The 14,756-nt window shown below is 34.3% G+C and overlaps 1 protein-coding gene across 49 annotated transcripts in view; it reads left to right on the forward strand.

Moving 5' to 3' along the window:
• The window catches only part of LOC126582944 (uncharacterized), a 102,992-nt gene that overhangs the window by 70,219 nt on the left and 18,017 nt on the right, over nucleotides 1–14,756 (forward strand). For 33 of the 49 annotated variants that reach the window (XM_050247192.1, XM_050247196.1, XM_050247188.1 and 30 more), the window contains one exon: nucleotides 10,988–11,005. The exons of 2 other annotated variants lie outside the window; for them this stretch is intronic. In XM_050247192.1, coding sequence (XP_050103149.1) covers nucleotides 10,988–11,005 — 18 coding nt within the window. Of the gene's footprint in view, nucleotides 1–10,531; nucleotides 11,006–14,756 lie in introns of all 49 variants that reach the window. 14 more of the 49 variants (XM_050247211.1, XM_050247219.1, XM_050247217.1 and 11 more) reach the window with 4 other exon arrangements.

Here is a 14,756-nt window from a genome sequence, read left to right on the forward strand (position 1 = left end):
TAGACAAAGGATATGTTGATGTTGATGTTGATGTTGATGGTTGTAAGCTCTCTTCTCTTTTTTTTCCTCCCCTCCTGTTTAAACGCTCAAAATTTTATCTTTGTAAGGAGAAAGAAGAAAAAAAAGTAGAGAGGGAAGAGAAATATCTAGGAAAGAAGACTGGAGGGGAGAAAAAAAGGGAGGAGAAAGAATACCATCCTTATAACTTGGTCCCTTATTGAATGAAAGGACAGGCTTCTGCTTGGCTTAATACCAACTTCAGTCCAATTGTCTTCTTGTTTTGGAAATTGACAACTCCAAGTGATGAAAAAACATCACATGTATTATTGTACGGATGAAAAGTGTTGCTTTTTGCACTATTGCATTTAAAGTGATTAGAAATTCCGTGAAAATTTCCAATATCTCGTTGCATTGATGAACGGACGAGATATAAAAAAAACAAAATTTTATACCTTCATCTACTACGTTGATGTATTATATCCAAAACCCTAAAATTCTCCTCATGAATGATGAGTCTAATATTTTTCAGAGTTGTTATCAGCACTTGCAAACAGTGTTTTATGCATGTCGGTCTCGAAGTTATCAATGAGGGGTCATGATAATTATTTTAAATTGTTAATAACATTATCTTTTCTTATTCTCGGTAGGCGGCTACATCCCTACAATCTCGAAATATGTTTAAATTCACTCATGTACAATGAGAAAATGCCATATGGCAGGTTTCACACAGTTTGGAAATTGGTGAGACATGAAAAGTTCCTTAATCCTCCCTCGCCCACACGGCAGCCCTCAACTCGACCGTGATGAGAAGACATGACATGTCTTTTGCGAATGACAGGGAATTGGACAAAACCATCCCTTCTTTGTTTCAATAATTGTTATGAATTATCGTATAACTATTAACCTATAAGTAGATATGAACAACGACTTAATTGCCACTCATTTTCACTATAAAAGGAAAACATTTCATCACAAGATTGCAGTGGGGACAGAGAGGGTTGTGGTTGTCGTAGATAAACCTAGATTTGGATATGATCTGGACCTCAGTGTCTGGAACCTGCAAGTCCACAAATCTTGATCGATGATTAGTGTGCAAGTCAAATCAGGGCCGTTGGTTGTGTGTGGTGGGCTAGGAAAATGAATTAATGGAGACCGTTGGATTCAATTTGTGCGGCCAAGATTTGTTGACTTGGAGGCTCCGAACACTAATGTTTGGAGTGGATCCAAATCCAATAAACCTAGGTTTCATCACAAAGCAGGAAATTGAATTAAGAACAAAACAAACAGATTGTGAGTAGGAAAAGACAGATTTTTTAGTGTGTCAAGAACACTGTTTAGTACACTGAGTGTAATAATACAATTGGTTGGAAACTTGTAAAAAAAAAAAAAGAAATTTCCAACTTTTTATATCATATGATGTATCAGACCGTGTTTCCAACATCAACGAGATTTGGATGTCACGCATACAAATAAAGACTTGTTGGGGCTTAAAAAGACTTCACTACTTTGGAGATGTTTATCTCACAAAGAAGAATGTAATGCAGCGGAATTGATAGGAAAGAGAAAGAAAGAATACTCAAAGTATTACACAAGATTTTTATTCACTCACAAACTTAGTACAAGATGAAACACTCAAACACTCTTAGAGGCTTTGTTGCTTCTTCTCACTTCTCTCTTGGCACTCTCACTTCTCACTACTTACTCTCTTGGTTGTTACATAGCTTAACACCTCACCTATTTATAGGCAAGGTTTGCCAACCTTCCTTATTTCTAGATATTTCTCGCTTTTTCCTAATGTCCACATAATTTTACAAGATTCTAGGTCTTTCTACAAAAGACCATAGATATTTTATGCATGCATTCAACATACATGCTTTTTCTAGAATTCTCTAGCATTTGCATGAACCATCCATTGTGCTTATGTTGCCTTTTTCAACATGGGTTGGATCCATTGTCTTGGTCCAAGACAAGATTACAATTCAACAAGCCTTTTATTAATGTCACATTATTATGTCTTGATTGTAAGATTAAACTTATCAAAAAATATAAGTTAAGAGATTAAGCTCATGAACCACAAATGTATTCAAGTATTAAAATCACAATTCGATAAACACAATGACAAACTAACCCATAAACGTAGTAGAAGAAAAAGCCAAAGCAGACTTCTAAACAATGCACCTTCTCCTCTCTTGCAAAACCAAAAGTACTCAAACTAACAATAGGTCTTAGTTCAATATTGAGCGTGCATTTTGTGAAAGCAGTGGCCACTATTTATAATAGATTAATCCTAATAATTCTCTTATTAGAAACACCATAGGATACCAACTATGAATCCAAATCATATCTGAATTACAATCCTACAAGAATTAGGATAGTTTTAAGCTTTCTAGCAAGACTTTTCTATGTCAATTGAAACACTACAACCGGCTATAATATTTAATTTCTTACTCATGTTCTAACATTCTCCCACTTGAGTATGAAACATATTAATCACACAGTCTTTCATATTCATAGAAGTGATCGCCAAATCTTTTGGATAGCAAAAGCTTAACCTCACATACAACTTACCAATGCATTTTAAAGTATGGAACTTAAGAATCTTTTCTGTTTTATCACAGAATTAACCCAAAAATCACAACATACTTAATTTGCACTTTGTAATTATGTGAATGTTGTGTAGCAAAACCAAACCAATTTTCTCCCACTCATCTAGGCCATACTTAACACAACCAAGTTAAGTACAAGTTAATATCAACTATATTAACTAACAATCATTGCAATACACTGAATGACTTATCAGAATCAATACAGTGAATGACTTATCATAATCCACATAGGAAACCAAATTCGTGTAGTTGCAATCTTGTTCCTTAATTAGCATTCTTATCATATGACCTTCTATTCTAGTTTGAATCATACAAGCTGTCAAAAATCAATCCCAGCTTACTATCATGCTCATATCTTTATATCTTATATTCTCCCACTTGAGCATGAACTAAGCTAAATTTTCAGCTTCGCAAACTTTTAATAGAAGTGATCAATGTGATCAATTAGTCTCATCGCATAAGAAATTCACATCACATATATTATATCTATACATTTCAAAATGTAGAATCAAAGAAACATTGCTGCAACCAATATGCAAACAGATTCCATGATCACATGCATCCAATTTGTATTTATAACAATGTGTTTTTACTTGACCAGAACAAACACATAAATTAGTTTTCTCCCACTATATCAAGTCAAGTTTAGCTCCAACAAATAGCACTAAACTTGTCATTACTTAAACTAATTAAGTAAGATAAATAATTCAACCAATTGCTTCAATAAAACCATAAATTGGTTTTCAGCATCCAAATGAATTATAATGACTGGCTTAAATACTCTTAGCCTTATGCTTACATTCGAACATATGATTCTCCCACTTAAGCATAAGCAAAATGTACTGCACAACCAATAAAGAAACCGGAGATATGAACCAATTGGTTCCCAATTCCTCACCAATTGCATAATCTCAGTTTAGTCAATATACTCCTAAACCATTATGCAAACAGTCTATGTATCAAAAGATAGTCACAATCCATTCAGAAAAACTTATCTCACATAAACTCAAAATCACCAGTTTCAACAATGATCAAAATCAAAATAGCAAGCACAATATTTTTGCATTCAATTTGATCCTAGTTCAATATCCATCAAGCAAGATCAACCAAATTTTGATAATGTCTGGATATATATCACAACAATATGTCTTGATTAAAACGAGATAATCAAGACCACTATTTCTTTTGGAGAACTCAAAATTCATTTTCCTCCCTATTTGAGATTTCAATGAAAACATAATTGCGGAAGCATGCATCATAAATGAAATCACAAATACACCTATACAATAAGAATGCATCTTAAACTCCATGATTTTCACAATACAATAAGCACATGCTTTCTTACGAATTCATAAATTAAATCAATATGCATTCGGCAATGTCAATTTGTGTTGTACAAAAATATGGACAACAAGTCACATAATCTAATTTGTTTCTCATTCCTCTATATAAATGACACAAGCTAATTCTCAAAATTTATAGCTTGACTTATATAATCATACAAGTAAATTTTTAAGGCTACGATCAATATATATAGCCACAAAATCTAATTTGGGTCAACTAATGAAAAATAAGATCATTACAAGATAAAACCCAATTTATACCAATGTATACAGATTCGCCATATATGCACAATAACGATTCTAGCCAAAGCATATTTCACATATATATGTTCATTCATCTGTTCACATATTTTCTTGTATGCATGCATCAATATGCAAATAAACTTATGCAAGTTCTATTTGATATAGATACAATAAGATGTGCATGTGCCGCTCCGTATAATTATATATATATATCGAGATTCATACGGGAAACAATGCATAACATACAAATCGTTAGCATTCTTTTAAGCCGTCAGAAAGACTAAGCATATTTGCTTCATCATGACAATCGATGAGACTCAACCTATACAAAAATCCTTAATCATATATGCTCATAAGTTCAAATTTTGGCTTAACCAATGTGAATGGCAAAGTAGATACATGCACCAGCACACTATGCATCCATGTATATATTGAAATAGATTCGTGTTTGTGCTTCTTTATACTTGGAAGCCCCTTGATATTATATAATATAACTTTTATTATATAATATCCATCAAAATATAATTGATGCACGACACTCAATTTTACAAGCAAAATGACATGATATAACAAATGTTCGAAACTGAGAAGAAAGGTTTAGCAGAAAAGGATTCAAGATAAAACCTTATAAAAGCCCTAATTCAATTCAAGATAAAACCTTATGAAAGCCCTAATTCATCATGCTCTAAATCATCACACTATAATCATGCATATAAGAGAACAAATTAATCATGCATGAAACAATGAACTAAGTTACCTAAATGCATCACTGGACCTATATTCGTTGACCCGACCGAGATTTCTCGACCACAAATCAACAAAACAAATTACTCATCAATCCTCGAGACCCATCCATGTGGATTGTCATCACCACCAATTCCAGTGGACCCGTATCATCGCAGATTATCGAAGTACATCGCCATTGTTACATACCCGCCGAACCCATCGCCAAAGTGATGGCCCAAATCCCATCGACACAAATTCCCAGCAAAAAGACAAACCGTAAACGTTAATATCTCTTGGACAAACAAAAAACTTATTAATGTCTTCAAACCAAGATTTCATATTTCTTTTATCTTACTTATATTTGGTCTGTACAAGGCATATTTTATGAACATCTTTATAATCAAATTCATTAATCCAAACCGATCAGACCCACGAAAACAATAGCTTATGTACTCGCATTCCATAATTACCCAATGAATCCTTGATTAATTCTTATAAAAATTCATCATCATGGTATCAAACACATAGAAGAAAAATTAATAGCTGTTGAAGCTTAGTAGTTCAATTTTACCAAATTGAATTCAACATTTAGCCATCATTCGTTTGGCAGGCAATCGTAAATATTACAAACCTGTATTGCGGCAAACATGATATGCATATAGCAAACTCATTCAAAACCTACATATTATCTCACAAACTAAGCTTGACAACTGCTAATTTACCATCACGTCTTTTGCTGTTTGTTTTTTTATTTTTATTTTTTTAACTTTCAATTTGAATTCAAGAGCAACAATCTTAGGCTCTGATACCACATGTAAGATTAAACTTATCAAAAAATATAAGTTAAGAGATTAAGCTCATGAACCACAAATTTATTCAAGTATTAAAATCACAATTCGATAAACACAATGACAAACTAACCTGTAAATGTAGTAGACGAAGAAGCCAAAGCAGACTTCTAAACAATGCACCTTCTCCTCTCTTTCAAAACCAAAAGTACTCAAACTAACAATAGGTCTTAGTTCAATATTGAGCGTGCATTTTGTGAGAGCAGTGGCCACTATTTATAATAGATTAATCCTCATAATTCTCCTATTAGAAACACCATAGGATACCAACTATGAATTCAAATCATATATGAAATACAATCCTACTAGAATTAGGATAGTTTTAAGCTTTCTAGCAAGACTTTTCTATGTCAATTGAAACACTACAACCGGCTATAATATTCAGTTTCATACTCATATTCTAACATTGATAAAATCTTTATTTATTCCCTGCAAGTACCATATAAGAAATGCTAAAGAGACTCTCTATGGACTCTCTATCTGTCACTTCATGTTTTTGACATAATGTTTTATAATGTTAGCACTAGAATGACTGTAAACTGTAAGGTGACAGAGAGTCTATGAAGAGTCCCACTTTAAGAGGGTCTCCTTAATATTTCTCATACCATATTCTGACACAATGGAAAGTAGCCATTTTTTATTGTAAGTTTTAGTTTTCACATGTATTTATGTTATGCGAGACAACCACAAATAAATCTTTCTGTATGTACAACTTTTATCAAGTTTAAGAGTTATAATTAAGATATTCCCAATTGTATATATTTATATGTTTTTAGTCAGTATAGTTGGAGCTCATCATTTGTGTGTACATGATAGATATCCTCGGTTACACGATAGAATTTCACAGGAATGTCATAGCCAATAAAGTAGGCTCCTATGCATCATTTGTTTCTGTGCGAAGAGAAAACACGAATAAATACATGCAACAACCTATTGTTGCTGATAGTGTACGCTTCAGACTCATGAAATTTGTAGCCACTCTACATATCTCGTGTGTAGAGTGGTACATCAAGTATGTTGGACTCGATACATCAAGTGTCGTAATGCAATTGATTAGAAAACAAGATTTCAAATCTTTTTTTCAAGTTTCTCACATAACCGTAGGCCTGGCAAACGGATCGTGTCTGTAGTGTTCGTGTCGTTTTCGTGTAACACCTGTTATCTTAACGGGTCGTGTCATGTCACACCTGTTATCTTAACGGGTCCTTAATAGGTCGGGTAAAGTGACCTAACCCATTATGACCCGTTAAGAAAAGAAAAAAAATTTCCTTAAATTTGCACATACCACACATTGCCACATGCGATCTCGATCTCTGAATGTTTGTTTTTTGCAATTTTTTGCTGATACGATTTCGAAGCATATACAAACAAGTTTGATGATTGGATCGTTGAAATTAGTTTCGTAGAATTCGTATCCCATCAAGTTCAATGATGAATATATATATTTATTAAGTAGATTTAAATTTATTTATTTTGTACATATAACACTTAAGAAATTGAATGGTATGTATATTTAAGCCGATCCAATGGTCACCAATTTTTAATATTTAATATATATTATAGTTTTTAGGGCTATAAAATTGTTAAATTAATATATATAACTATTATAGTATTTTTTTTTAGGGTTATAAAATTATTAAATTAATATTTTACTTATCGTGTATCGTGTTACTCACATGTATACCTGAACCAACCCGTTATCTTAACAAGTGCTTATCGGGTTACCCGATAACGATCCAATTCGTTATCGTGTCGACCCAAACACTTGTTAATTTTATGTTGTGTCGTGTCGGGTTATCAGGTCATGTCAGGAATTGCCAGGTCTGCCTAACCGAAACCCAATTATTCTATTTGGGACTTTTACAGCAACAAAGAAACCACCTCAAGGCTCAATCTACTTGCCCACCATCCCACACCTTTTTTTCCTTGTCTGGTTTGGTGGTAGGGAATGAAACTGATCTATGTTCACTTCTTCTGGTTTGCAGCTGACTGGTTTTTCCATTAGTGGAAAAACGAAACACGGATACCCTCCGGATCCATCCATTATGTGAGGATCCTACGGATCCCTGTGGATGCAAATTTTCGCCTTCTTTTTCTTGGACAAAATTGCATCTACAAAACAATTAACACCTTAGGTCAAGGCCAAGAGCCTCACATGCCCACGATGAATGGGGGGGCTTTGGCGGAAGAACCTCCGATGCCAAAGTTAGAATTTAGAGAGAAAAGTATTTGGAGAGTTTTTGGAAGTTTTGCAAGAGTGTGGAACTAGGTTTTTAGAGAAAATGGAGTCCTATTTATAGAGCATGACCAGCCCTCTTTGGAAGAAAGAGTGGCCGACCCTTGGGTATTTTTGGGGGTGTAATGGATGATTTAATTGGTAATTAATGGATTAATTAGGAATTAATCCATTAATTAGTCATTTAACCTCCACTTAAATGGAATGTTATGTAGGTTATAAAATAATTACCTAAGATGAGGATGGATGAGAATATCTTTGAATTTGTTACCTATTTTGGACACTTTTGACTTGATTGACGGATGATTGTCTGCTGCTCGCGCGTAGGAATCCCGATATGCCTCAAGGGTATTTTTGTCCTCTTTACCCAAAAATTCACGTGTCACCTTGTGATTATTTTTTGCTGCACAATCTCCACATCTCAGTCGTTCATCGTGAATCATGTATCAATTTTTGTCAGGTACTATTTGTGTTTAATTTAAAATAATAAAAATAAAATTATTTATGACCACACGATTCATGATAAACGATTAAAATGTAAAGATCCCTATGATTCTTGCATAATGGATGGGATCCGTTTCAGGAAAAACGAAGCTTGATGGACCCCAGGTTATAATATTCCAAAATAGTCATTCACAATTAATTAATTTGTTGACTTAATTTTGTTGTGTACTTGTAAAATAGCCAACCACATAATGGATGGGATCCGTTTCAGGAAAAACGAAGCTTGATGGACCCCAGGTTATAATATTCCAAAATAGTCATTCACAATTAATTAATTTGTTGACTTAATTTTGTTGTGTACTTGTAAAATAGCCAACCAGTGTCCTTTTTATATCTAAAACAATTGTATAATCCTACAGAGAATATTTATATTAGGCCTCGGCAATTGATATAAAAGGCAACCTGTATCAACGCATTCTTTGAGTCAATAATATCAGAGCTTCTTAGAGGGGAAATAGATAGGTTGTAAAACAATGTCTTGGTTTCTTACTGTTATCTTTCTGGTTACTACTCTTACATTTCATACTCCTTCAGAGGCTAGCTATGAGGAGATCCAGCCTTCTGCAGTTGTTGTAGGCACTGTATACTGTGACACATGTTTCCAAGAGGATTTCTCAAATACTAGCCATTTCATTTCAGGTAAATTCGTCTTGAATTTTCAACAAGTTCTTCATCAATTTTATTTTTCTATTGCAGCCCGTTCAATGATTTCCGTACACCCCTTCTCTTCTTCTATATACACTCATGTTTATATTTTAATCTTTAAATTTGAATAAGTCCAAGAAAAATTAAAAGAAATAAATAAACAAAAGTGTACAAATGGAGAAAATGTAAAATCTAAATGACTGAAAACCTTTATACAGGTATTTCCTAAGAGTCAACCATACAACTACGAAAAATTAAAGGAGAAATTAGGTTCTCATCCTTCCTTTTGCTACTTCATTGATTAAAATCATATTCTTTTTCAATTTTTGATCAAGGTCTTTGCGTATTAATAACATCATTAATTATTTTAATAATAAAATATTTTTTTATTTCTAAATATATTCATTTAATGTTAAAAATGTTACAATTAGTATATTTATATTTATGACTTAACATATATTTTTAGTTTTAGTTTGTACCCATTTTTAATTTGTAATTCTTTTTTAATTTGTATCAATTTTCTTTTCAATTTTAATTTGTACCCATATATTAATTTATTTTTGTGCCCATATTTTTTAAAGTTTATTTGTATTTGTACCCATATTTTTTTTATTTGTACTTTTTATTTTGCTAAATGTACCCATGCTAATTATATGTACCCATTCATTTAAAACTTTTTAATCTTCAAATGTACTCATTCTTAAATATACCAATTTGTTATATGTAAAATGTACCATTTTTTTTATATATAATCTATTCAATTTTTTTCTAATCCATTTTTAAACTTATATGGGTACGTTCTTTTTTCTTTGATTTTAAAATGTATCCATGTCAAGTTTAATCGAAGAAATTTACTAATGTTATTAAGCTATTATCTTCTTCTTCTTTTTTTGTGATTTTGAAGAATTTACCCATGTTTTGATACAATAATTTTTTTGGTTAATTTTGATGAATGTACCCATGTTTATATATATACACACACAATAGTATATTTATATTTTAATATTTTTAATCCCACAAATTATGATTTTTTATTTAAAATCTCATTTATATAAACAACTAAAATTTCTAATTTTTAATTTAAAAAATATAGTAACGTACATAGAAATAAATTATCACATTAATTTCAGGGACCTCGATCAAAAATTAAAAATCAACAAGGTTTCAATCAAAGAATATTCATAGCTAAAGACCACATCCAAAGTCTCCCAAAATTAAATAACACATATCAACTGCAAAAAAAAATCTTGCCTAAACTAACTCCTTGACGGTAGGATTCTACTTTCAATCACGATTTCTTTCCAACAGACAACAAAATGTCCTGACATGTTATGGATGCATTATCGACAATATCAATAATTTTGTGGGGTTTTTGTGCAGAGGCTTCTGTTGGTGTGGAATGCAAAGATGGGACTTCAACAAAACCAAGTTTCAACGTAAAAGTGAAAACAAACAGCCATGGGCAATTCAAAGTCAATCTGCCCTTCTCAGTGAGCAAAGATGTCAAGAAAATTGAAGGATGCTCCGTGAAACTAATCCGCAGCAGTGAACCCTACTGTGCTGTGGCCTCATCAGCCACCTCATCTTCCCTACACCTCAAGGCAAGAAAGCAAGGGACTCACATATTCTCTGCTGGTTTCTTCACCTTCAAGCCTCTCAAGCAACCCAGCTTATGCAACCAGAAACCCAGCATTCAGAATTCCAAGAAATTAAACTCCCAGAAGTTCTCAGAGATGGCATTCCCATCCTCCTCTCAGGTGGACCCCAAAATGCCTGATCCCTCTCTCAACCAATCTGATCTCCTAGGTCTCCCAATCGATCTCCCAGGACTCCCAGGTCTCCCAGGACTCCCAGGTCTCCCAGGCCTCCCAGGCCTCCCAGGACTTCCAGGGTTGCCCCTTGCTGCTGAAAAAACTTCATCTAAGTCCTCCAACTCCAAAACTTCAAAGAATGGGCAACTAGGTGATAATAAAGAAGTCGCCCATCCAGATTCTCCACCAGCAGGTTCAGCACCATGATTCCCAACCTGCAACCTATCCTGGTTTCTGCTGGGTTCCTATCCTATTGGGCGTAACCCGTTTAAGTATAATAAGCCCATTTAGGTCTTCTGAGTTGTGGTTTCCTGAACTACTACGTATATAGTCTCTTCCTTCTCTTTTGAGAACTATGAAAAATATTAAGGGAACTACGTGAAATGTTGAATGTTTAAGTTTTATCTTCTTTTCCCATTTTCTCTCTACTTTTCCCTCTTTCTTCCCTAACAAGAATGTGTCGTTCATAGACAGCTACAAGTACAATAATATAATACGATCCAATTATTACTTAAATACAATGATTATCGTTGAAACTCAAAATTTCAGGATAAGAGAGCCGCATGGATTCATTCAGAGATAAAAAATTTATATATATCAATTATTATTGAATATTACCCAAGGTTGAAAAAGGTTATGGGTATTCTTTGCCGAAAGAGGAAAAAAAGAAGTGGGTTTGCCATGCTTTTACTATGTGGGCGCCTTAGAGAAAACCTGTTAAAAATGAACCGTTTCATCAGAAGGAGGCAAATAGGTGTACGGAACGAAGACGTCCCTGAATTAGGTCATCTTCTTCGAGTGCGACGAGCCGTCTCACATACCTTTCCTATTTCCATCGAGTTTGATCGACTTCAACTCCTATTTCGACCGAGCAACAGGGTAATGATTATGGGAAAAAAATTTAGGGTTAGGGTTTTGGAGAATAATTTTGTGACTAGGGTTTAGGGTTTTGGATTGTTTTCACAAAATCGTTCTCCACTGGGGAAATAAATCACCATAATAATAGCAGTAGGCTATGATTTTAACTTAATCAGTACCTAAATGTAAAATTTTATGCTTATTTCCGCAAATACTATTAACAATTTAACATGGAGTTTTAATTTTTTATGAAATTTTTGTAGTTGGTTGGGTTTGTATGATGAATATTAGTGTTCTGAGACACACTTGTTAGTCCAACTTCAAGCAAATTTGCAATCAGCAAGTCCATTCTCTCTAGTTGCGACCTTCCTTGCAAAGGGAGGAATCTTAACGGAGTCTTCAGCCCTTCCCCGCTATGAATAAACTCTTTAAAGACGACGGTCCAATTAAGCCCACTAACCTTGACCTTATTGTTATCGGAACGGGCCTCCCTGGATCAGTGACAGCCGCCGCAGCTTCTACTGCCGGAAAAACTGTTCTTCACGTACCTTGACACTAACCACTTTTATGGTGACCACTGCGCCTTTCTTCCCATTGATGATTTGACTGTCTTCCTAAATTCTCATGCTTCCCAACCCTCCGCCACTACTACCACCAATTTGATCACCTCTACAAGTACAAGCCATGATGGTTGCATCGCCTTACCCCTCACCCGCCAGTTGCTGTACGCCGATACCGTTACATATGCCCCTCAAGTCCTTGCACAACATAATATAAGCAAACCTCGGTCAAATAATATAAACTTGAACTCCATTTTGAGCATTGTGAGATAAGGGAATGTGCCAGAAACTATTATGTTAAATTCATTCTACATATTAAACCATTCAAATATGTGATGTTTATTAATAAGCATTTTAGGAAGGCTTTTTTTATTAGCACCCCACGTACTATTAAATACACCCCACATTCAAATTTGATATTAAATGACTTATACACTCTACTATGCAATGCCAATTTTGACCTTATTAGGTTTAAAAAAAAAAATTCTGAATAAACCCCAAATCACTTTTAACGTATTACTTTTTTTGTCTTCCCAACAAATGCAAGCAAAATGATGAAACTGCCATATTAGAACTTGAATGGAGTGCAAAGAAATTAACGATATTTCATTGTGTATGTCATCTCACAGCATAACCCAAATTTAAAGAAATGATAATATTAATAAAATGGCTAAACACAATCTCTGTTCTACAATTCAACACCAATAAATAAATATGTTTTTTTTTCATACATCTGAAAATGCAATGAAACTACATCAACATTCAGCTACGTTTTTGCCAATCTGGGCAAAGTCCTAGTGCAATTCACATTACAAGAGACCCTCTGATTGTTCTCCTTTCCCTTGCTGCTTTTACCCTTGAATTTTTGTCATTAAACCTCAGCGTATTACCTCATCTGCCACCTTCAACAGAGTCTCAGCAGCCTCATCTTCCTCCAATCTTGATTGTGATTGAGTATTATAAGACGTGAAGAATGTGGGGTATATAAAAAATGTAGAGTGTATATAGAAAATGTAAGGTGTATGTTGAGAATGGGGTGGGAGGGTAATAGGAGGAAGTAAATGGGGTGTATTAAGATAAATTTTAATTGAAAAAGTAAATATGGGGTGTATTAAGTATGTGGAGTTTATTCAACAATATGTGGGGTGTAAATATAATAAGCCTTTTAGGAATATCTCTGACTATGTTTTTAGATTAACATGCGCTTAGCAAGAGAAAATTGTCATGGAGAAACGGTTGCCCAAACTTAAGGCTGCAATTTTGAGTGCTCAGAAGTGCTTGGAAGATTGCAACTATGTTAGGGGTTTGGTGTGTGACCATCATTCGCGGAGTTGGTCTGCATTTTTTAGTTGTACAGAAGTTGTATAGACAGTCCATTTTTCTACGTTATCAGTTGGATGAATGGTGGGACTCCCACCCACCATAACCGTTGTACAGTAGTTGTATAGACAAATTCTTTTTGTTTTCATCTTGTTTTTCCTCTCTTTAATTGTCTGAACTGCAATACGTTTCTGCAGCTTGATGAATGGTGGGACTCCCACCCACCATAATTGTTGCCCATCCCTAGGTGGGAGCAACCAACAGCAACTGTTGTTGACTGGGTCTGTGTTGATGGATTAAATGTTGCTGCCCGGCATAATCATGTGAAGCAGCTCCTTGAATTTTATGATCAGGAGCACTTGTGAATATTATTTGAGTACTCAACAAACAAGATTTTCTGGGGATCTAACTGGTCTTCCTGTTGGCAGTCCCACATCAATGGGGGAAGTCAACAATGGTGGCTATAAATATGATTACTACTCTAACTAATATCAATGTCTTTTGTGGTAAAACTCTATACCTGACGGATTGGGCAAGTGATAAAGTTGGAAACTCTATCGGTCTTGTTAGAGTGGCCCCCAACTCAAGCTCGACTTTATGCTTGGAAGGTGAATTCATTATCTCTGGCTAGTCGGGCCACTTTTGTTCAGTCTGACACCTCCGTTGTCCAGTATATGCTTGGCAGATAATATTACCAATTACCATTACAGATAACCCTGAGTGTCAAAGATTTTCCTAAGGCAATTAATTTTCATGATTGGCTTCATTTTAATTTCACCACTAAATCACTCATATTGGGGGGTTTAGAGTAGATGTTAGTATTTTCCATTGCTTGTTGGTTTATTTGGTATTGGCGAAATACATTTGTTTTCGAGCAGGATTTTGCAATGTTTGATGAACCTACCATCGCTATTTGTGCATATTTTCATGAATGGTTAGCTTTCTAATACTCACAAAATTGATAAACCCCATAAGACTGAATCTTTGCTCCACTGGGAAGCTCTTCATTCAAAATTGATTTAAACTTAATGTTGATGGTTGTAAGAAAGAAAGCGG

Source organism: Malus sylvestris, chromosome 9, assembly GCF_916048215.2.
Source record: "Malus sylvestris chromosome 9, drMalSylv7.2, whole genome shotgun sequence".
Lineage (NCBI taxonomy): Eukaryota > Viridiplantae > Streptophyta > Magnoliopsida > Rosales > Rosaceae > Malus > Malus sylvestris.